The sequence below is a fragment of the Manacus candei genome, unplaced genomic scaffold, assembly GCF_025592945.1.
Source record: "Manacus candei isolate 608988 ecotype Guabito, Panama unplaced genomic scaffold, ASM2559294v1 h1tg000070l, whole genome shotgun sequence".
NCBI classification, from domain to species: Eukaryota; Metazoa; Chordata; class Aves; order Passeriformes; family Pipridae; genus Manacus; species Manacus candei.
Window position 1 is genome coordinate 1,954,580 of NW_026138118.1, and position 24,311 is coordinate 1,978,890.

At 51.1% G+C, this 24,311-nt stretch overlaps 1 protein-coding gene across 4 annotated transcripts in view; it reads right to left on the reverse strand.

The window, feature by feature from the left end:
* The window catches only part of WASF2 (WASP family member 2), a 31,908-nt gene extending 10,564 nt beyond the window's left edge, over window positions 1-21,344 (reverse strand). Inside the window, exons 1-3 of one of the 4 annotated variants that reach the window (XM_051807187.1) lie at window positions 21,229-21,344; window positions 4,180-4,333; window positions 261-395 (exon numbers count right to left, since the gene is read on the reverse strand). In XM_051807187.1, the coding sequence (XP_051663147.1) occupies window positions 261-395; window positions 4,180-4,309 (265 nt within the window). In that variant the 5' untranslated portion in view covers window positions 4,310-4,333; window positions 21,229-21,344. Of the gene's footprint in view, window positions 1-260; window positions 396-4,179; window positions 4,334-4,627; window positions 4,766-21,228 lie in introns of those variants that run through there. The other 3 variants (XM_051807188.1, XM_051807186.1, XM_051807189.1) reach the window with 3 other exon arrangements.
* Between the last annotated feature and the right edge of the window lie 2,967 nt (window positions 21,345-24,311).

The following is a 24,311-nucleotide window of genomic DNA, read 5'->3' on the forward strand; positions in this document are numbered from 1 at the left end:
CTCAGGCTGCTCAGCCACTGCTATCCAGCTGCTGGAAAGCGAGTTCCCACATGGAGACTCACCAACGAGCAAACCTACACCTGGCCAAAAAGGCTGTGTCCACCTGAGGGGAGGAAACAGCCCCCTTTTGTGAGGGAAGGCAACAGTCCCTCTCAGCTCCAGAGAAGACATTCCAGCCCCCATGGCAGTGTCACACTGGTTTTATGGCACTGGGCCCACCCTGCTGACTCAACAAGAACCCCTGTGCTCCACTCCATTACCTTCTTCCTCTTTGGGGTCCAGCTGAGTGACTTTGACTTGCAAACGGTCAACCCTCTCGACCAGAACGCTCACCCGAGAGGCAAAGGTGTTGGCTTGAGTAAACAACTCTCCAAATATGTCTTCTGCAGATTTACCTGGAATATTAAAGTGTCCACGTCACCCCTGTGAGCCACACCAGACCATACTCAGTCTCCCAGTTTGTTTTCTTGAAGAAAGAAGAAAGGAAGAAAGAACCAACCGTGCTTCTTTTCAAGTTTGTCAGGGTTGAGTTTAACATCCAGGAAGAAAACGCTTTGTTCCACCAAAACCTGACATTTCCAAGGGATCTTCAAGCAATAAGGAAACAATTGAGACATACTTTAAAGTCTATTAAAGTAAAGAACTAAAGAGGGCTGACAACACTACACTGGTCTGAGTCTGGATGGGTCTGAGGGTCCTTTAAGATTCTCTGCTGTTCTGTTTATTAGACAAGGAAATACAGTTAGATTTTTATTGCTCTGGAGAATCTCAAAGGCTCCCAAGTCTCCAGCAGACCTGCCTCCAGGGGAACTGGCACATATTTACAAGCTCAAAGCACTCTGGAGGCAGAGAGCAGACCCAGTCCTTGATCCCAAAGCTGGAGCTGTAACCGCAGCCAAAAGCACTGACCCTGTTGTTCCTTCAGGTGGCAGTGTCTGAAAAATTGATGTGTTCACGTTGATTCTAAATCAAAACCAAAGGGGAACTTCTCAATCAGGGACCATTCTCTCTGGAACAGCTTGGATTGCCCAGTGGGCTGCTATGACAAACACCATCCATTGTTTGGATCAGGAACTCGCTGCACCACTTACAGGCGCCACAAAAAGATGTCCCTGTTTAAAAGGGAGGTTAAAAACCTGCAGACGCGACAAGGGATGGCCACAGGTAGACAGAGGTGGGAGAGCTGGAAGAAAACCAAGCACTTCCAAAGATTCCTGTCTTTTTGTTCTGCTCCCAGGCACGACCCAAGCCAGGGAACCCCAACCACGCCGAGGACAGGCTTGGCACCGACAGCAGACATGGGCCCGTGGCGTTCCCACTGATGGGAAACATTTCCAGCCACGGCTGCTGAGTACAAGGCTGCTCCCAATAAGCAGCCTGGTTTTGAAGTGCATCATCATATGGTCAACAGTTTGCTCTGGAATCTGTTACTCCCAAGGATCCTCGCCGACATTCAGGAGAGGATAACCAGTTGGAAGTCTAACTTTGGAAAATGTGGTTGTCTGCAGAGCCTCATCAGAGAGATGAGCGCCCCTTGCACAAGGCAAGGCGAGGGCATCCCCCAAAGCCCGGTTGCACAAACACTCCCAGCTATCTAACCCAACATATCAGCTCTGTTCCTGCTCCCAGAGCTCCTTGTTCCTGCTCCCAGGAGATCTCTTTACACTGCCAAGCACGGGGAACCGGCCAGGTTAAAATTCAACCTCCTCCACCCCTTTTGGTGGCAATGCCAAGCTCCAAGTGTTTGTAGAAAGCAAATGCTGGAGGTTAACTTCAACTGACCTCTTCCTTCTACCCTCCCAGACAGTACAGACTCCACAGATGAGCCATTAACAAGCCCAAGCAGCTTTCCCCAAACTCATGAGAAGGATTTTATTTCTGGAGGCCCAAGGGCCAGGTAGCTCTTGCCCTCTCCGTGTTCAACATCAGCACAGACCAGCTCTCCTATTTGACCAAAGAGAGTAAAAATTTATCTGTGGGAAAATCTGAAACCTTCCAGCAACAGCTCAAAAAAAGAAAAGTTGTAATTCGGTTTCTACTTTCATGAGAAGTGAAAATACTTTCTGAATTTCACAAGGAACTGCAAAAAAGCACTCGGGGGGGGGGGGGCGAATGAAGTCCTTGGTTTGCAAAGTATTTTTCAAGTGTAAAATAATATATAACAGCATTTTATACACTGGTCTTGACCCCGGAGGGAGAAGAAGGGATGATCTGTGTTCCCTTGCCTGTGTAAGTGCACCTGGAGTTATCACACGCCGGCTGTGCTTCACACACACTTTTAGACGGGGCAAGACAGAGATTAATTTTTTAGTTTAGTTACTTTGACTGCAAAAGCACAGCTTACAATCAGAATTATCTTTGTCATGCACTGGCAGGAAGACAGACGGCATGATTTAATAGGTCCTTCCATCTTTAGCTTGTGGATTCTATAAAATCACACAAAAACGCGCAGTCGACTTATACAAAGTGCTCCCAGCTGCGATAGTAACGAAGGGTAAACTCACTGGAATATGAAAGTTTGACAAGATTTATGTTTGCATCTTTGTAAAGAGACTGTGGTGCACCAGGCATGGCTGATTATTCACTTGACAGGGCTGTCACAGCCTACTGAACCCGCTCTGCGTTCCTGTAACAGTCAAGGTACAAGGAAAGAGCGGGTTTGTTTTTTGGAAGAGAGAGGAAAGGGTGGGGGGCAGGAGTTTGGGCATTTGGGTGCAAGTGCAGGCTAAATATTGCTTTATTTAAAGTACTGCTGACCCTGGGGAAGCGGATGGTGCTCAGCATTTCCTCCCCACCTGCCTGGCTCCCCCCTCACACCGAGTGTCAGCAGGAGCCACCTCTCCACAGTTTCTCCTCCAGGTACCAGCTCCCACCTCCTCCCCACATCCCAGCTCCCAGGGTACCTTCCCCAGGGAGAAACCAGGCTGCAATTTGGCTCCCAGCGCTTCAGAAGCAGAGAAGCTCTGAATATCTGAGCTGTGCAAAGGTCTAAACCTGCAGGATCTGGGCAGGGCTCTGTCACACTAACCCAGGGAGTGTCTCTGGACTGGGATAAGCTTTCCCTGCAGCTGGGATTTGCACAGCTTTACTGCCTCCTTCCTCACCATTTCACATGCACGAGATGGATTTTACTCACACTCCACAACCATCTTGGCTACCAGACCTAACAAATGAACACCAAGGGCCAGTTGAACACGAGCACAGAGCCTGGTCTCGCCTGTGCAGTGACATTTCTCCAACCCAACAGAATGTGACACAGACTGGCAGCAAACACGGGCCCAGATTTCAGTGACAGCCATGGTTTGCACTGCTGGAAAGAGGCTGCACCCAAACTTTCCCTGCCACATGGCGGAAAACAAGGGGCCTGCTTTGCAGAGCAAGCAGAAGGGCTTGCAAACACCACGGAGAAGCTAAACAATAGATTAATTTGATTATCAAAGTCTCGCTTCAAGGACAAAGGTGGTTAATCAGAACCCAGAGCATTTCAACAGAGTACAGAGTCATCCCGGAGAGACCACAATTAACTCTTCATTTTTCCTAGGGCATGTAGGCCCGTGTTTTCCCTCCAGCTTTTCCAAGGCTATGGGTCAGCCCACTGGAGAGCTGAGCCAGGCATTGCTCCAGCTCCTGCTGCCATTTCAGAGCAGCCTCAAGCCCCTGACGCTCCAGAGGCACCGCTTGGCTCAGACGGGTCTTTGGGTCTCACGACACAACAAACAGCAGCAGGGGCAAACAGGAGCTTCTGCGTGGGGGCTTTAATTATCTTTCATTATAAATAAGACTACTGACATGGTGCAGATTCAACAGAGTCAAGCTCCATTTAGTAGCTCGTGCAATTACAGGCACGTTCTCTGACACAAGATCCCGGCTGCTCCGAGAGCCTCCCATTTTACAAGCCTGAGTTGTGCTCCATCCTTCCATCTGCAGTTTCACTGCAGCCTCTCTCTCTCACACACAACACACACATCCACACACACCCCCCTCCCCATTTTCTCCTAGATAGGGAAGGCAGTGGGACCGGGGATATGAAATTAGCATCGGATTTCTTTAGGAAAACATTTTAGCATTACCCAGGGAAGGCAGATGGGGGAGAAATAGGAACACGAGAGTAGAAAGGGAGCTAAATAAAGAGCAGTAGCGACTCCTGAGGGCAACGCGCAGGCTCGCCATGGTACTCACTCAGGCTGCCCAGCTGTCGAATGACATTTGCCAGGGTGATGTTGGTCACGCATTCCAGCTCGCTCCGAACGCTAGGCAACGTCTGACGGCACAGGTGCCTTGGCTCAATGTTCCTCGTTACTAACGGCATGGTGGACCTGCTTCAGGCACTGTTCTGAAAGATGAAAAACAACCCAAAAAAGAAACAGGAAAGGATTACTCAACCGCAAATTCCAGGCACACCAGAGCCATGGTGTTCGTTTTTCCTGCTCTCGAATGGCTTTATTTATAAGCCTTCGCTGCCCCCCCCCCTGCTCCCCACCCTGAGAAAACTGGCTCATCAGAAATAAAGATCCTGCTGTTCTCTCGCTGGCAGTGACAGCAGAGCCCCACCAGCTCAGGTACAGAGGCAGAGATGGAGAACTCCACATCTTCGCCCACACGCAGCCCTTGTTCCTTCCCTTCCTACCCATCCGTGGTCTCCTTCCTCCCGCGCTCACGCGCAGCCTCCTGCGTGACTCTTACGAGCTCTCCTTCACAAACATTTCAAACTCGCAATCAATAGTTGCTTAAACCGAGGAGAGGAAGATGGGAGATGTTATTATTGAAAAAAAAAAAAAAAAGGAAAAGGAAAAAAAAAAAAAAAAAAGGAACAGAACAGCTTCTCCCAGCACACCAAAGCACACGCGGTGCCTCTCTCCTGGAGCAGCAGACAGGGCCCTCCTGGAACAACAGGAAGCGCTTGCAGCTGACCAGGAAACTTTCTGGTGACTGTTCCTTATCCTGCAGGCTGCACCCCTCTTCCCTTGGGAAATCCCCCGGGGATGAGGTTTACACTGGACCATTGTTTTCGTGCTAGAGCAGTTTAAGGCTGAGGGAGCTCTGCTCAGGATGCAGGACTGGAGCGCGCTCAGGGAGAAGTCAAGATTGATTGTACAACAGGCAGGACAAACTTCCAGTTCTTTAAAAAAAAAAAAAAAAGAAAAAGAAATAAAAAACCTGAAGAAAACGGAGTGTCCGGAAGTTACACTTTGGACAGAAAATGCTTTTATGTGCAGGTCAGTGCCTTGAACTCACAAAAATCTCCTTTGCTAACAGGCCCAAACACTGAAGCAACAAACAGCTCCCTCCTGGATCATCCAGCTCCAAGAGGGAGGAGGAATCCTGGGTGACCAGGAGCATGAGACATGCCTGAAATCTTTAGGACTAAGTGAAAGCAAATACATCCCAACTTCTTGATTAATTTAGAAGGGGAAAGAATCACTTTTCTAGGTCAGCTGAGGAACAACCCAAGAGAAGCAGGCAGCTCCCATGTGATAGGCATGCGGATCTGCTCGGGCTGGGTGTAAAAATAAAACAGGAAGCGAACAGCTTGGGGAACATGGCTTCCTGTCACCACCAGCAAAAAACCAAGAACCAGAAAAAATCAGCTGTTTGCTCTTGACTTTGAGCCACCCTTTGATAGTCTCTGTGGCAGCTGGCAGCTTATCTTTGAGGTCCAGGAGTCCTTCCTGGATGTTTTTCTATCAGGGTGTTAAGAGGAAGAAGTGGGCATTATCCCTCCTAATTACCTCACCAGCCAGATTTTGAATTGCTAAATTTGACCCATTAAGGCAGAGGAGTTCAAGAGCCGCAGCACCCGGCGCTGGGATATCTCCCAGACAAGCAGATGCAGGTTGCTGCCATTTTGCAACATCTCTACACGAGGGATTTCACAGAATCAGAGAATCACAGGATGGTTTGGGTTGGAAGGGACCTTAGAGATCATCTCGTTCCAACGCCCTGGGCAGGGACACCTTCCACTAGAACAGGCTGCACGGAAAAGGGTCTCTGAAACCAGACACTGCATAGAACAGGGAGATCTGCATCCAAATAAATAAAAGCAAGACCCTCTGAGGATCAAGTCCACGTTGTTCTTCACCGTGTCCAAGCACTGCCACAGCCACCAGGATATTTAAAGAACAGGGTGAACTAAGGAAGGGCTCTGACCTTCGCTTCCCAACACCCTGTGTTTTATCGATTCCAGCCCAAGCCCTACAATCTTTTGTCAGCTTTAGTGCTTCATGCCAGACAAACTTTCCCAGCTCCCCCCAGACTGCAGTCTGCACCAAGAAGCAGCTCTCATAAACAAGGCAGCATTTGCAGGCTGCCTGCATCCAGCTTTTCTCCCCCGTGCTTCCCCAGGGCTCGGCCAGGGAGCACACGCGGTGGGATCTGCAGAGCCGGAGTGGACAGCCTGGCTGGAAACCTTCCAAGGTGTAGGACAGACAGAAGGAAAACAGCAAGAGGAAAAATAAGCCTGGAAGTGGGGGGTGAGATGTGAGCATACTGTGTAAAAAAGAGACAAAAAAGCCCCCTGAAGATGATGGGTAGCTTGGTCAGAGAAACACAGGTAGCACTGATCCCTGCAAGGATGGGGAAAACAGGGTAGAAAACGGAGCAGTGCCTCAAATACCCACAAAAAAAAGGCTCAGAATGCATTGCCTATGTACAGCCACCCCAAAAGTGTTTGCCTTCAAAGCATGCTTTGAAACTAAAAGCAAGGAGTAGTGGGGAAAATTGCTGTTTTTAAACGAAAAACAATGGTAGAGCACCCATACAGTACAGCACCAATCTGCACCGGTACAAGACAGCAGAGATAAGGGCTAAGAAAAACACTCCCTTCATAGCCCAGCTCATCCTGCCAGCCACCCCCACCCTCTGGGTGCAGCCACACTCCACTGCAGAACCCAGAGTTTCGCCCTCGTGATCGCCACGACAGCCTCCTCGACAGCCTCCTCGGGCTTCCCAAGGCCACTGGGACGGCCCTGCTGCCCCTAAAACCAGCCAGGATCCAGCAAACTACGGGATTAACCCTCTGGAGCACTGGAGAGGAGCAAGGCAAGGAGGGCAGGATGGGCTGTGGACAACCACCCTGCTCTCCCAGCAGCTTCTGAGGGTAAGAGGCGTTTTAAAGCAAAAATTCCCCTCCTCTGAGCAGGACAAGGAGCTTCGAGGTTTTAGGAAGGAAATCTGGGACCCACACGAGCAAAAAGAGCAGTCGATGCCCCCCTAAAAGAATGTCGTTAGACCTTGTTTTTCCCAGGAGTGTTCAGAGGGGAGGGATAGAGATAACAGCTAATGGGCTCCTGTAAAACCTTCATGCCTCCTGAGTAGGTGGGACAAAGATTAATAGCGGGGATTGGAAAATAAGTGGTGTATTTCGAAAGCAGGAGTCAGGTAGGGCAGAAAACCAGGTGTGGAAAAGCACAAGGTGTGAGAGGAGAGGGGGAAGGAGGAAGAGGAAGCAAAACACTGGAGCCCAGCGCAAGGCATGAACTGGGGGCAGGGAGGAGACACGGTGGAGCTAAAAGAGCTTTCCGGGAGGCTCCTGCTTTTATTCTTTAAGAGAGTCATTAAGAAGCCGATTGACAGCACAGTGCCAGGCACAGGACATCCAGAAGCGCTTCACTTTCTGTGCTCAGGGCATGACAGCACAGCAGAATTCCACCCTGGCTGGCCAGCCTGGTCATCAGGCATTAGTCACTGTCACACAACCACCGCACACCATATATTATAACTAAATCCTACCACTCACATGCAACTTAAATGGATTGCAAGGCCGAAAATCCTTATCTTCGGGGCAAAGATAAGCGTTTCCATTTGCTTAGGAACGCTGGAGATTAGATTTGTTTCAGGAGTAGAGTTTTGGGGTGTGGACATTGATTTTAAGAAGTTGCAAGAATGACGTGGGCACAGAGGACCTGCCTTGATCACAGTGTAATGGGAGAGGAGACCAAGTATGTTAAAAGTAAAAGGAAACTGCGTTTAGAAACAGAAAACTGTCTGCAACAGATTCCTGATGAATATGGAATCTTCAAGGAAACTAAGGAAGTCTTCAAATTGCAACACGGTGCGAGGCAAGAAGTTCAGTGATCTCTGCTGGCTGGGAGAGCCATAAGGAAAATCCACAAACCTTGCATCAGTGATGTTCAAAAGACTCATCCTCCCAACCACTGTGCTTCACACCTTCTTAGAAACAAGGCTTCTGACACACTAACAAATGATTTTCCACTCTCACTTGAACCAGCCCCTTCCTACCTGCTCCCAAGCATTTCCTCTGAAGCCTCCAAGTCACGACTTGAACCACAGAAGGCTCCAAGTCCTGTTGTGACGGCAGTGACTAAACGCCAAACCCTCCGCAAAGCCCGGCTTCGCCCCGCAGCTCCCTTCCCCACCTCCAGCCGGCCACTGCCAGGATTCCTCACAATTTCCCCTCTCCCGAAATGCTTACGCAGGCGCTGCCGAGCCCTGGCCCGCTCCAGCCCAGGGAAAAAGTTTGCTGAGCACGACAAAAGCCCTGGAAGCTGAACTCACCCCTCCTACATTCCTACTGATCTTCCAGCCACAACTGGCACCTCGTTTCCTGGGCTCACCCTTCCTGACAACTCCTGAGCTTTGTCACTGCCCTCGTCATGGTCTTGGGTGCCTCGTGTTTCTCCAAGAAAGCAGGATCCATGTGCAGAGCTTCTTCCCATGGCTGCCCATCTCACACCTCGCTCCCTCCACAATAAATTCTCACCTTGAACGTCCTGCTCACCAGTTTTTAAGAGGATTCCGACTTTGGCAATTAGTTCTGTAAATACTCTTGGGGCACTGGGGAACGAGCATGGCCCAAAACACACCCAAAAAGGAGCAGGGGGGGGAAATGCAGCTTGCAATTTTTGCCTTTCCGAATGCGGCGCTTTGAGCAAAGCCTGAGGTAAATCCCAGATAAGTGTGCTGCTCCAAGATTTCCTATCAGCAAGTCATCGACCGCTCTCCCCATGAGCTCTGCTGCAGCAGATCACTCAGGAATCCCAGTTCTGGATTAGAGTCAAGCACAATTGGTTTGTTTCAAACAAGAACTGCCAGCCTATAAACCCCTCGCACAAAGCTGCGCCTTATTGACTATTTTTAATAAATGGGGTTGGCACAGTAAAATTGGACAATTGTTAGGGACAATGAAGGAGACAGACTTTGATTACAAGTATTGAGAAGCAATACAGGGCTGTTTTAGGGTTGAGTGTTTGCTTTCCAAGGCGAGTTCTGTCAACTGAAAGCAGCAACTCGGAGCAAATACTCCTTAACAAGCACTCTGGAACCGAGCAGAAAACAGTGCTGCACAGCAAGGGAGGAATCAGACCCGGGTTTGGGGGGTTTTTTTGTGGATAGCACAGTCACCGTGGTGGTGCAGAGAAGGCAGGCAGGACTCCAACAATGCACACAAAGAGCTGTAAATAACAGGTGAGCTGGAGGGAGAGATCTGGCGGGTTCTCCTCACTGGTATTTGACCAGTTAGCATAGCGTTACTGGGAGTCACCTGGGTAATTCCCCGCTCAATGTGACACACAACCTCTTAGATCAGGGACCATCTGCAAATAAATCTGGACCCCAGCAGTGAGATCATCTGTCATAGTGTCTGGTGTAGCACAAAGCACCTAAGGAGGGCAGGGAGCTTTTTTGGGGGAAGGGGAGGGAATTTAGGCTTGATTTCCAAGTACGTCAGGGTGACCAACCACCCTTACAAAATCCTCTGCCTGGACACAAACAAGCAGCACAGTCAAGGAGACCAAGCCTTCAGCTAAGCCCCTTGGAGAGCTGCCTTTAGGAGTGCCCATCAGGGGATTAGGCACACCAGCAGGTTTGGGAATGAGGGAGAAAGGAGATAATCAGATCTGAAATTCCCATCAGTATGAAATAAGACTTAACTCAGTAGCTTGCCAACGCAGACCGACTGTTCTTTCTAATGTCTGTGACAACTCTGCTTCAAATTTCAAGCTTCTCTCAGCAGTAACTACTCCCCCATGTAGCTGTAATGGCCAGAAAGAGACTGGCTTTTATGTAACCCCAAAAGACTTGCAGAAAGGGAAGCAGCAGCCACACACACACACACACAGAGGGAGAACTGAGGGGGGGGGGAAATCAGCAGAAGGCTCTGCTGAGTGCTCAGGGCTATATCCAAGCTCACAATGCAGCCACAGAGAAGTGGGATGCAGCAATCAGAAATGCTCCAGTTCCACGCTCGGAGAGAGACCCAGCAATCAGTGCTGCATCCGAGCAATAGGGAGCGAAATTATAGAGCAAACTGCCATGTGATGCCACAAACTACTCCATCCCGCCAGCTGTAACAAGTATTCATTCCCAAAAACGCGTCACAGGCTCATCTGTCATTACCAGCCCTGCCTGCCAGCAGCTGAGCAGGAGTCAGCAGTGAAGGGCAGCTGCAGGGCTGCTTCCTTTCACAGTGGGCTATTCTCCCAAAAAAACACGGGGAGATGGACGGGTAAAAACCCCCTAGGGCACCAGGGAACACGCTGCCCACCATCCCTCACCAGCCGGTGGGATGGGAAGGGCATGCTGTGTTCTCACCCACCATTACACAAAAGCCCTCCTGAAGCAGGATCCAGCAAAAACCCTGCGGGGCTTTCAGGGGAACACACCGAGCTGATCCCAAAAACCCAAAAACCGGCCTCCATAACCCCTCTGTGCATTACCAACCCACTCCAATCGCCGGGAGCAGAACTCTGCAGATAAGATCTGCCAGCCTTACGAAAGAGGCTGTTTGGGCAACAACGTGGGGCAAGAGCAGCCGCTGCCCATCTCCACAGCGATGTTCCGACACACCGGGGGGGAAGGTCAGCCCTGATCCCGCGGCATAACGAGCCATTGCACAGCACACCGCGGAGTCCTTGAGACAACAAACACCCAGCCCGCTCCGTTCCCGGAGTAAAAATACCCTTTTTTTTCCCCTCTCCAGTCTGCTGGCTCTGAAAAATGCAAAAGAGGCTCAGAAAGCCATTTTCTGCCTCTTTTTTTTTTTTTTTTTTTTTTGTCTGGCTCATGCATTATCATCATCATTTACTGCCCTCAAGGGGATTGCACAGGTGTGACTGAAAATTTGGCTCTTCCTTTTAAACTTTTTTGTTATCGGCTTTGCTGAAGATGATCTTGCCGGAATAAATACCAGGCTGCTCTCCTGGAGAGGGACTTGCTCGGAGCTGTTGGCAGAAATCAAGCTGGGGGTGGAAGGATGGGGGTGTCACTAATGGGGAACGTACAGATCCTCCTGGCTTCTGCTGGAGTGCTAATACAGCCAGCAGTTTGACCTGGACTTCTATTTTTTTAATCCCTAAAAAACACACCGTTGCACTAATTAATGTTTCCATTCATTTAGCTGAAAAACAAGTTAAACAAAGAGGGTCACCTGGTGTTCCTATCAATACCTGACTAGGATACAGGCAGAACAAATGCATTTAAATAAAACTCTAGAAGAGATGTGACAAGAGAAAGGCAGTTTAGCTCAATTAAAGAGAGCTGTCACAGGGATTTGATTCTCAGAATACAGAACTATTGATTAAACAGGAATTAAAGCTCCGGAACAGAAAGGTTTCAAGGTCTTTGCCGTGAGGGTGTACATCAGCAGAGAGAGGCAGGGCTCCTTCAGCGCCACAAGAGCTCTGGCTTTGTTGCTTCCTAGGAAACAGGAGCAGCAAAGGGAGCAGAATGCTCTCTGCTAAACCTGTGAATAATTTGGGCAAGGATACAAGGGCAGTGACAACGCAGAGTGGCATCACGAGCGTCAATCAACAGGTAGGTTGGATGTACTCAGGCACGGAAAACCCGTGAGAGGTTCTAAAATGTTTTAGGAGTGGGTGGGGAGGTGCCTGGGCAGCGGGCAGGTTTCAGTCCTAGAATCCTGGAATGGTTTCAGTTTGAAAGGACACTAAAACTCATCTTGTTCCATCCTCCTGCCATGGGCAAGGACACCTTCCACCATCCCAGGTTGCTCCAAGTCCCATCCAACCTGGCCTTGCACACTCCCAGGGATCCAGGGGCAGCCACAGCTTCTCTGGCCAACCTGTGCCAGGGCCTCCCCACCCTCACAGGGAACAATTCCTTCCCAAAATTTAACTCAAACCTACTCTTTCAGTTTGAAGCCATTCCCTGTGTCCTGTCCCTCCATCCCTTGTCCCCAGTCCCTCTCCAGCTCTCCTGGAGCCCCTTTAGGCCCTGCCAGGGGCTCTCAGCTCTCCCATGAGTCTTCTCTCCTCCAGGTGAACATCCCCAGCTCTCCTGGCCTGGCTCCAGAGCAGAGGGGCTCCACCCTGGAGCATCTCCATGGCCTCCTCTGGGCTCACTCCAACAGCTCCACGTCCTTCCTGTGCCGAGCTGGAGGCAGCTCTGCAGGTGGGTCTCACCTGAGCGGAGCAGAATTTTCCAAGGCTTAAAGTCCGTAACAGCACCGAATTCACTTCAAAAAGGTCTTGAGGAGAAGGACACAATTTAGGTGGAGAAGACAAGCTGTGTCCTTCCCCATGGCTGCCTGTGGAGGTCCTGCAGGAATTCAGCCCTCTGGCTGTGAGAATGCCTGCGCAGACCCACAGCCCAGCTCCCGGAGCAAACAGCACTGACTGGCTCAACCCCGGGCTGAATTCCCGCTAATGAGGAGAGCGGGTTTGCTTCCTCTCCTTCCCAGCAGCCTCCTCAGCGAGGGAAGGCTTGTGCCTGTCGCTCTAACAAAGCACAACTCACAATACATCAGCACATTCCCGTTCCCGGGCAGCACTCAGTAATTAATACGGAAAGAGAGGGAGTGGGGTGGTTTTTTTTCCCCCCCAAATGACTTATCCCTTAAGTTCGAGCATATTTTAACCTTCCTTTTCAGCAGATAAACTCTGTCTCATTTGCAGCTAAGCTCAGCCTTCCCTTCTTTGCCACACACTAAACTATTTTGATTAATGAAAGAGTAGGAACAAACCAGTTCCAAGTGTTTTCTATAGAGCTCAACTGCTCTTTCGGTTTCCACTCACGCCTAGATAATTATATCACAGCTCTGAGTGCCCCCACCCTTCTGCTGCACTTGGGGAATACTGGAAAGATAAGTCTTTTCTTAATTATTAAATGTAAATAGCTCATTAAATATAATCCAATTACTTTAATTGTAAGAAAAAGGAAGTAATTACAATATGTACATGTATTCTTGCCTGAACAGTTTTCATATCTTAAATGAATCTTTGCAGCATTAATATTTTAAGTTAACCTTTGACATGAGGGGAGGAAAAAAAAAAAAAGACATTGACTCCCTGATATTTTCCAGAAGTGTTATATCTGCTGGGATTTCGGTCACAAAAAACAAGAGAGTAGCCTTGGGCGCTTAAATTAAAATGGTTATGAGTGGTTTTTATAAAGTCAAAATAACACAGAGGTTTTCTATTGTGGAGGGAATAAATAAATATATACACATGATGCCACATAAAGAGCCTGAACACGCTTCTGGGATCCATCCTGGATCTCAGGAGTCAAGTGGCACTACTGTGATCCCCCCACACCAGTACCAAAGTCACCACGTATCTGGGGTTTTCCAGGCAGTTCTTCCCCGTGCCTACAATCTGTCCTGTCCAAATGTGGCAAGAGGATGCAGGCCTGGGGGAGAAGGGGCCTGCTCCATGTCTGGGATTCCCCAGCTCCTTCATGGGGGTGCCCAGTGAGGTGATCCCACAAAACCACCAAATCCAACGTTGTTGTGTGCACACACCATCTGTGCAACGCACGGGCTCGGCACATGATCCCGGGCTGCCATTTGGGATTTGCAGGCAGAGCTGCAGGAAGCTGTGAGTAGCTCCCCTCTGGTTTTGCTCAACAGCATGACAATCCTTGGACTCACTTTCTCCATCCCTGCAGCCAGCAGGACCGAACAACCTTCCAGCAGACTCCAGCAAGGCCCCGCTGTTTCGATCGGCCCCCCTGGTCTGACAGAGCAGGGTCAGGTTTCAGCTTGGCTGTGGTGACAGATGCCTGTGAAATCTCCCTGGGACAGGCAGAAAAATACTCGGTTTAAGCTGTAGTTGTTTCCATTTTGCATGTTCTGAGCCCAGCAGTGATCTCACCTTATGTAATCTCCAGTGCAAACTCCGGGCTCTGAACCGTCCAAAACTATTTCAGAGTGTTTGAAACCATAAAATCCCAGAACGGTTTTGCCTGGAAGGGACCTTAAAGCTCATCTTGTTCCATCCCTGCCATGGGCAGGGACACCTTTCACTAGCCCAAGCTGCTCCAAGTCCCGTCCAACCTGGCCTTGAACACTTCCAGGGATCCAGGGGCAGCCACAGCTTCTCTGGGCAACCTGTGCCAGGGCCTGCCCACCCTCACAGGGAACAATTCCTTTCCAATATCCCATCTAACCCTGCTCTCTGACAGTGGGAAGCCATTCCCTGTGTCCTGTCCCTCCATCCCTTGTCCCCAGTCCCTCTCCAGCTCTCCTGGAGCCCCTTTAGGCCCTGCAAGGGGTTCTCAGGTCTCCCTGGAGCCTTCTCTGCTCCAGGTCAACACTCCCAGCTCTCCCAGCCTGGCTCCAGAGTAGAGGGGCTCCAATCCTTGGAGCATCTCCATGGCCTCCTCTGGACTCTCTCCTGCAGCTCCACATACTTCTTGTGTTTGGGAAGCCAGAGCTGGATGAAATACTCCAGGTACTGGAGTAGAGGGGGAAATCATCTCTCTACCGAACTGATCTTTTTGGGAGAAGACAGATTAGATCGTATTAGGGATTCTATGGATGCAGCCCCTTCTATCCAAGCTTACCACAAGGTCTATAATAAGCTGCTTTATGGAAACCTCTCATGTGGAGCCAGCCCCTAGATGTAACCTCCTTGATACAATATTGAATCCTCAATAGCAACCAAAAGGCTATTTTGTCGAAGTTAATTACAGCCGTTTTTAATTTAGCTTCCAGAAGGGAAGTGGCCAGTGATTTCATGCTGCCCTAGACAGAAGGTAAAGGTTTTCCACAAGCTGTGTTTACAGCTCTACGCCTTCCTCCAGCAAAGCACCGGCTCTGCAGCTGCTGGTATTGAAAGAACAGGATCTGGGTGTGTGCTCGGTTCTCTCTTGCCTGGTTGGGTTGTTGTTTTTTTTTTTTTTCCTTTTTTTTTTTTTTTGCAGCTGCAAGGCCAAACCCATGAGAGTGTGTGTGCTTTTTCTTACGGTGACAAAGGCAGGGTGCCTGAAAGGGAACTCGCTTCCGCTCTGGCAAGCACTCAACCAACTATTTGCTGGGCTAAGGGGTGGTCGGGGAACTTTCACCCATCCATTCAGCCAAGGCCGCTATTCCCCCTCCCTCCCAATTAAATCCCATTTTTTGCACTCCATGCATGAACTGCAGCCACACCAATACATCAGATATTGTGGCTGATAGTCTCCTCTGAATGCCACTTAAAGCCCTCCAGTGTGGAGAGCTCTGAAAAGCAAAGCATCGCTCATTCTTTGAGCGACAGAAAGAGACTTTTCGCTATAGAGAGACTCGAAGCAAGACTCTGAGTAGTAGGAAAAGGGCATCCAGAGAAAGAGGAAATGAGAAATTAAAACCACATTCAATCTTATTAGGGGTAATACAATAGGTCAACAAAAGTACTTTGCACAACTCCACAGCATGGGAACAATTTATGCAGAACTCGGAGCAGTGACACAAACGAGTCTGGCTTTCACCGAAACCAGCAAATCTTGTCAGCGCTACTTTAAACAGCCCAGCTGGGAGGGGAGAGGGCTGGAGGGACGTTTTTACCTCCATGCCTTGCAGGAGAGCACACTTAGGAGAGGAGAACGTGAGGAATATTCCCCCCCTCCTCCTTTTCCATCTGAAACATTTTCTCTCTCAGGGGATTTCCAGCATCTTATGAGCGCAGCCTCTTTGAAGTGCCGCAAAGTGGCATTGCTCATCATTTCAGTAATGATAGTAAATAAGCTCCAGTATTTTGTTGATCCTTTTCCTTTTGCTTTCCAAACAAAAGGTCAGAGTCATTAGCCCAGTTTGATGAGTGGGGAGAAATGGAGGCTCGGAAGAGGCAGGTCATCGGAAATGAATGAACGAGACAAGTCACAGGAATTAAAGGACATCCACACTGGGTCATCCAGCCTCCAGATAATCCAGAGTCCTCTCTCCACTGTGGCCAGGGATCAGATGCACCAAGAAATGAGCATGGGAACAAGGCAAGCACAGCTCTCCCCGCTCTCCTGCTCCATGCTGCAGCATCCCACTGGCACCTTAAGACCATGTGGAAACAAACACTCTCATTTAATTGTCCTTTACGGATTTAACTTCCATAAACTGGTCTCCTCGATTCCTGAACTCATCTAACAGTGAATCCGTGAGACCCTGGGGCAGCAAATCCCATTTTTTATCACACACTAGGGAAAAGATGCTTCATTTTATGCCCTTCACTTGACAATTAGGGGATTTTAATCTCAAATCTATGTGTGGCTTTCCTGCATAAGGGGGTTGTTCAATAAATTTATCACCATTCATATGAAACAAGTCTTTCTGAGAAGGTTATCATCAGGCTGTATTCTGAAGGCCAGGCTGGACAGGGTTTGGAGCAACGTGAGATAGTGGAAGGTGTCCCTGCCCATGGCAGGGGGTTTGAAAAGATGGGCTTTAAGGTTTTTCCCAACCCAAACCATTCTGGGATTCTGTGATCAAACACAACAGAGGCTCTCGGTTCTCATGGAGCACTTTTAGCAGAAACCAAACTAATAAACTCATGGTTTAGGGTTTGATTTACAGCAGCAGTAAGAACAGACTTTTTTAGTGATCAGTTCTTTGTGTCCAACCCAGTCTGGGCCCTGCACAACTTCCAACAGGAAGGAGAATCCAACCTCACAAACTCCAGTGCAGGAGAATCCAAACCTCCCAAACCCCCAGTGATTTGGGAGCAGCTCACCTGAAGCAGTGGTGCAGCAACAGCCTCCCAGGCAGAACTTTCAGCCCTCAAGAACAAGCATCAACTGCTGCTGCCCCACAGGCGTCACCCCTGCCTTCCTCACTCATCACAGCACCCCTTAAACCACTGCTCCTCCCCAAAAACAGTCTGGGACACTGCTGGGGGAGAGGAGGGGACACAGAAGGCACTGAAGGAACAGAGCAGGTCACCACTGAGCCATTAGGGAGAGACCCATCGAGATTCCTTGGTGCTTTAAATTCCTTCATCAAAGCCCCTGGCAGATGCATACTTGAGATATTTGAGCTCCACCACTTCTCCAGCAGCAACCTAACACCAGAAAGCTTTCCTGCGATTTCAGGAATTAGGGTAGGATCTAGAGGAGCTATTTCCCAGGCTCATTACTGCAGGGAAGGCGAGCTCGGGATGGAGAATGTGATTAACACTTTGCATGGCCTCAACAAAAAAAAAAACCAACCCAAACACGTGGAAATGCACATTTCAGTTCTTTTGGGAAGGGCCCTCCCCTCCCACTGCCTCCCAGGCAGGGAAAAAAATATCCTGCAGACCTTCAGATGGAAGAAGAAATGTTACATAAATGAGAATCGGGCCGGGAGCTGATCACCTTCTAGCAAGCACATCCTTTGCAGTGAAGCCTGATCTGCTTCCCCTCCCCAAAAAAAGAACCAGCATGTCTTTTTATTACACAGAGTTGCAAAAATACAAAAGGAAGTAAATGTCACCGGGGTGGTTCTGTTCTGAGCAGTCATTTGCTTATTACCCAGAAGCCACTGCCACATGCCTTTTTTTAAATCCCGTGTTTATAAATACCTAAAGTATTTAAATAAATGTTAATCTGCGGTAACTAAGGCCCTGATCTCACAAATATTTATCCTTGCACAGTGAGAATAAACACTCAAATACACAAATTTCTTACTACAGATCCCATTTCAGCGAGAGCGTTGCTGAAAACAGTAACACACCAGAAGACAGGCTGGGAAAAAAAAAAAATAGTTGCATTTTTGCTTTCCTGGGTTTTCCACACAGTGGAAGTGTCACTTTTGGTTTGTCTCCTGTGCTTTAGAAACTGTACAAAGGAGCGAGGGCAGCGCTGAGCCATTGGACAGGGCCCGTTGTGGCTGTTGGAACCCTCAGAGGGAGCTCTTGGCAGGGTTTTTTGCCAGTGTCCCATTCTGTACTGGGACAGCAGGAACTTTATCCACAGCACATGCGAACACAGTCCCTATTCAATCCCTTTCCTGGTTTGTGACTGACTCATGAGCAACGTATTCTGCTCAGCTGAATGACCAAGGGCTCGGCATCAAACCCAGCAGAGGCAAACCCAAACCCCTGCATTTAAAGTTATTAAACATTTCGAGTCCAGAAAACCCACAGAGAGAAACTATCTAAAAGGATTAAAGCCCAGCCTTACACTTGCTGAAATCTTCCTTGTTATAATCTGTCAAAAGAAAACCTGATTTTGTGAAAAACATTAATCCCACCAGCTTTCTTTGTTCTCCTAGCACGTCAAAAATATTAATAAATAAATAAATAAATAAATAAATAAACCCAGGGGAGGGATTTGTTGCTGTAACTTTATGCATATGAGGCAACCACTGAAGTTTTAACCCCTCCACCCACACGCCACGATTATCTAACCTTGGTGAATGAAATCAACTTTTCCTAGACCAGCCCTGAAGAATGAGATATATTCAAAGCACGCTGAGAAACTGGGTTGGGACTGATCAGAAAGGTTGTATTCTCTGTCATGAATCACTGCCTGCAAATACCTTCTGAGCTGTAACTTAAAAAAAAAAAAAATACACCATTTCTGTGTGATGTGTCATGTTATTCATAGGGAAAGCAGTTTTACACTGGCACGGGCCATCAGAAAGGTTTTATTGCTTTAAATAATAAAAAAAAAAGGAATTTGGGGCATTTACTTTTTGAACTTGTTACCAGACAGATAAAGAAATACCACATCTCTTTTTAAAACCATTGAAAATACAGAGTTTAGGAAAAAAAGTTGACATTGAGTTCACCCCTGGAAGTTTATCCTCTTACAAATCACAATTATAAAGCACAGCAAGGCTTCACCTTGTCTCAGGTGGGCTGCACAGGGAGCTGCTAAACCCGCTCCTCCAGGCTTTTTAGCCAAGCAGAAATCGATGCTTTGGAAGGTAAATCCCAGGAAGTTTGATCCCCACCAAGGGACAGCACTGACAACCCCAGTTTAAGCCAAGATCAGCCTTAGGCAGGTCTTGAAAGCTCAGGTCACGCTCTGTCACTCAAACTTCACGTTTTCAAGCACATTCCTTAACAACAAAACCCCTCAAAAAAGGGCACAGAACTTTGTGCCCCACCCCGGTTGGATAAAGCCCCTCCTCAGCTGTGGGTGTGAGGGGGGGGTTTCAAAGCCTCTCCACGGACACACTGGTTGTGTTTTCCGTGGGGAGATGTTGGCCCTGGTTTGTTTTTTAACTAAAGTTTGGGATTAAACTCCGAGTTGGTTTCTATGGCAAAGCCCCACTCAAGGTCAGCAGGGGACAAACGGGGACGAGAAGTGTCGCAAGGCAGGGTTTGGGGATTCCTGCAGTGTTCAAGCAGCAACTGATTCTGCAGATGTTGAAAACGGGGGGAAAACGTAACTGCACAACCATTCCCCTCCCTCACGTGAGCGAGTGCACCAAGCCTCAGGGAAATCCCGCTTTATGGGAAGTACTGGTCTCGTGGAAGCTGCCCCTGCCCACGGCAGGGGGTGGAATGAGATGGGCTGGAAGGTCCCTTCCAACCCAAACCATTCCATGATTCTATAAAAGCAATGTTTTGCATCAGTTTTACCTCAGGGAAGCACACCCCCCCCACACACACACACCAACTGGCTTCCAACATCTTTTGGTTTCAACTTCTTCACCTCACGATTCCTTGGGAAGGACACACCAGGGTGAGGGTTACAGAGGGCTCCATCAGTTATGACCCTGCCTGCAGCTGATGTACTTACTAGAAGTTTTTGGGATTTTTTTTTTATCATTATTAATATAATTTCACGTCCACCAACACCTGCAGTGCCGAGAGATTTAAGACTTCCAGTGTTTCCTTGTGCTGAACTCCTGGCATTAAGACATCAAACAGCCCCACCAGTGCTCTGACCCATTCAGAGGTGCCCAATTCTTGCTGTTGCTACTAAAGAAAGTAAAACAGCAAGGGCCAAATGTGAAACTCTGACAGGGAAATAAAAAATGCTGCTGCAGGAAGGTCCTAGAGGTCAAATAACAGCTAACAAGGAGAAGCTGCAATCTTTACCTTTCTCCAGATTATTTGTATCCCAAAGTAACCCCAGCACACTTAAATGCTGGTGAGTTACAACCCCAAGGACATTCCCTAATAACTTATTTCTTTCCAGAAATATGAGCTGAGGTCACTAAGAGGTTGGTGCACTTGATCAAACTACCCAACTATATCCCAAGCCTTTTTTCAGGAAAAAAACCCACAACATTTCCCAAAGCATTCTCCAGCACCCACAGGGTGTCACCCCAAGCAGTTTAAGGTTTTAAGTGCTGTGTGGACAGTTAACAGCCAAGGGGCTTGGACACATCCTTAAGGCATTCCCAGACAGACCCAGGGGTGCACCCAGGAGTGGGGCAGGAGGAAGGAGAAGTTTCCTTCCCAGCAACACCCTCGAGTGCGACCACCAGAACTGGCACCAACAAGGGCACGCAGGTCCAGCCCCGGCAGACTTTGCACACCGGCACACACACGTTTGCACCAGCACCGATGTCAAACCCAGGCAGCAAACGCCTGGAAGAGAGGGGACCCCCCTCTGCTCCCCCGGCACGGCCCCACTGCTCCCCTACAGAGGGGGCCCGGCGGCACCCCCTTGCTCCCCGAGTCCCCGGGCATTCCCGGCTATCCCAGAGCTCGGTGCCGGCCCCAGGACAGCAGACACCGGCCAGGCCTGGGGAGAGCCCCGCAGGCGGCACTTCCCTCACCCAGCACCGGGCTCTGCCCACCGGCGGGGCAGGACCCTCGCTACACCCCAGCACCCCCTACAACCCGGCCGGGGCACACACCCCGCAGCCAGGCACGGCCCCCGGGAGGGGCTGCACAAGTGTCAGCGCGGGGATGGAGCCCTAGACCGGGACTGACCCTCCAAAACCCCCCGCCCGCGACCACAGCTGGCAGGGCTCACTATGTGGCAGGAAACACTGCCCGCCTCACCCGAATAGCTCACTATTTGGCAAGGGCCTAGCGGCCCACCCCAGCGCCTCTGCCTCTCTCCCCCGGGCAAGAGGAAGTCCGGGGGGCTCGGCGAGGCACCGCTCGCCTCTCCTGCACTCACCCTGTCCGCGGCTGTCCCCTCGGGGCTCCCGGGCTCGCTACCACCAGGGCGGGCCGGCCCGCCCGTCCGCCATTCCACGGCTCCCCCTCCCTTCCCTGGCGGAGCCTCGCCCCGCCTCCCCCGGGCCGCCGGAACGCCGCGCCATTGGCTGAGCGCTCGGCGACGCTGCCGCGCTATTGGCCGAGCGCGCCTGTCCATCAAAGCCTCCCTACGCCATTTGCGTACGCTATTGGCGCAGCCCAGGAACCGCACCCAGGGTGGCCGCGCAAAGAGAGTAAACAGGGAGGGGTGGACCATGAAGGGGGAGAGGCGGGGGGAGCCCCGGGCGGCTTGGGGACAACTTCCAGAGGAAGAGAGAATCGCGGCGCTGTGCACAGCCGCAACGTTTTAAAAATGTTTGTTTGTGTTTGGATAGAGCTCGGTATCCTTACAGGCCTCTTTGGAGGAAAGGGATGTGTGTGTCTTCCGCACCCCCCTCAGAGGGCTCTCCGTTGGTGTCGCCTCTCGCCTCTATGGTCTCCCGCCCTGCGAGGAAAGTTCCACCTGGGGGAGCGGGGGTGTCACTCCAGGGCGGGGCCACGGGGAGAGTGGGGGGTCTGAGATTGGGGATTTGGAATAGGGGGCGGGAGCCGTGGGGTCAGGAGTGTGGGGAGGGGGCTAGGGGGCAGGAGAAGGGGTGAAGGGATGGGGGTTCTGGGGGGGGCTTGGGGAGAGATGGGAGGGTGGCAGGAAGTGCAAGGAATGGGGACAGTGCTGGGGTGGGCAGTGGGAGGGGAGCCTGGCGGCTGCAAACCCGGGGGGGTCTGCAGCCCTTCGCCCACCTACCGCCCTCTAATGAGGGAGGGGGGTCCTGAGCCCTGGGGGTCTCCAGCCCCCCATCTACCTCCAGCCCTCAAATGAGGATGGGGGGTCCCCAGCCCCTTATTGACCTCCAGCCCCCTAATGAGGGTGGAGGGGTTCCCAGCCCCGGGGGTCTCCAGCCCCCCCATCCACTTCCAGTCCCCAAATGAGAGTGGGTTGTCCCCAGCCCCTCATCCATCTCCAGCCCCTGGGGGAGGGTGGGGGGTTCCCAGCCACCTCCAGCTCCCAAACCAGGATGTGGGGGTCCCCAGAGCTGGGGGCCATGGGGACAGCCCCCCCCTGCCCTCCTGTGTGCCTGTGCAGGGGCGATGGCCACTGGAAGCATCCGGGGGACGCTGATTTTGGCTCCTGCCTGGATTTCCCCCCACGGCCTGGAATCAGGGATTAAAGGAGCCTGGATTAACGACCAGGGCTGGTGGGGACATGGGGCCAGGTTCTACCGCCCTGCATCCCAATCCCACAGGGCCATTGCAGCAGGTGGGGGTCACGCCAGGGCTCGGAAAAGCCCCGTTCCCTGCCCGGCCCTGAGCTGGGGTGACCTCGGCAGCACAGAATCAGGATCCTGGAATGGCTTGGGTTGGAAGGGATCTTAAAGCTCATCTTGTTCCACCCTCCCTTCACCTTCCACCAGCCCAGGTGGCTCCAAGCCCTGCCCAACCTGGCCATGAGCACTCCCAGGGATGGGGCAGGAGCATCCTGTGGCTCATGCTGGCCCTCAGCAGAGGGATGCCCCCCTCCAGGGAGTGCAGGAGCAGAGGTTTGATCAGAAATCCCACCACACAGCATTCCACACCTCTGCTGGCACACCTGGCACACCAAATCCTTCCTCCCTGCCTGATCATCCACCCGGAGCATCAGGTTCCTTTGTACCCACAGAGGCAGAAGAGGGAGCGGGATGAAGGGCATGGACATCTGTCTGTCCTGTGCTGTGTGCTCCTGCTTTAAACCAAACTGCAGGGAGTAAATCACCCACCGGGAAGCAAACAAATCCATGTCGGAGCTGTGATGGCACAGCCAGCATCCCAGGGGTCCCTGCCCATCCTGTCCATGCTATCTGCCCTGTGGCACAGCCTGTGCCCGCTCTGGGGGTCTCTCTGCCACTGCCACCCTCCTTTTGGATCCTCCTGGGAGAGATGGACGCACACACGTGTTGAAACTGCTATTTCTTGCCCGTTTTGCATCATTCCCTCCATGCACGACCAGCTGGGTGCGATGCTCAGCACTTCCCGGTGCCCCCATCCTGCTGCATCCAAGCAGGAGGAAATGGGACACAGAGGGTGCCTGGGATGCACGGACACATGGAGTACCTGGGGTGCATGGGATGCCTGGGGTGCCTGGGATTCTGAGGACACATGGGATGCATGGGGGATCTGGAATTCACAGGACACATGGGGCGCCTGGGATGCACAGGATACCCGGGATGAAACTGTGCACACAGGAGGGAGAGGGTGCCCAGGGTACTCAGGATACACAGGACACATGGGATGCACGTGGTACCTGGGATGCAGAGGGGCACAAGGGATGAATGGGGTACATGGGATACTGCCCCAGCACCCCCATACTGCCCCAGGACCCCCAGTTCTCCCCTGTGGGTGCAAACCAGGGGCTGAGGTGCTGCTGGAGGCCGCTCAGCTCCATGTTTTCCAAGCTGCCAGCGAGCCTGTTCCCTTGAAGAAGATCTGCCTCTATCTCAAGGTGTCACAGCCTCAAGGGACCCACCTAATCTGTATCTGCACTGCAACCTTTATCTCTCCTGCTCTGTTTATAGCTGCCGAATAAAACCTGCTAAACTGCAGGATCCAGCCCCCCCTCCCCACCGCGGTGCCCCCCGACACCTTTTTCCCTGATGCTCCCGCCTGCCAGGTGCTTCCCTGCGTTTTGCTGGAGGTAAATGATTCCCCAGGGCATGGGGAAGGGCAGCCAGGCTGCTCCTGCCTCCTGCCTCCCTCCCAGGTGGGCTCCAGCCGTGTCCAAGCCTCTGATAACCCCAGACAGACCCTGGCACAGATTGGTGCCTCACCCCAACCCCGCTTCCCTCAGCCTGGGCTTGGATTCTGCCAAAAACGAGGTGGGATCCAGCAGGTCCAGCCTCATCCTTTCTCTGTGCGATCCGGGGATGGAGAGGGGACATTCTCCACGGGAGGGAGGAGATGGCAGCTTGTTGCAGCCTTGGATGTCCCTTCCCTGGCCAACTGCCCCTATCCCAGCAGGCACAGCTGCAT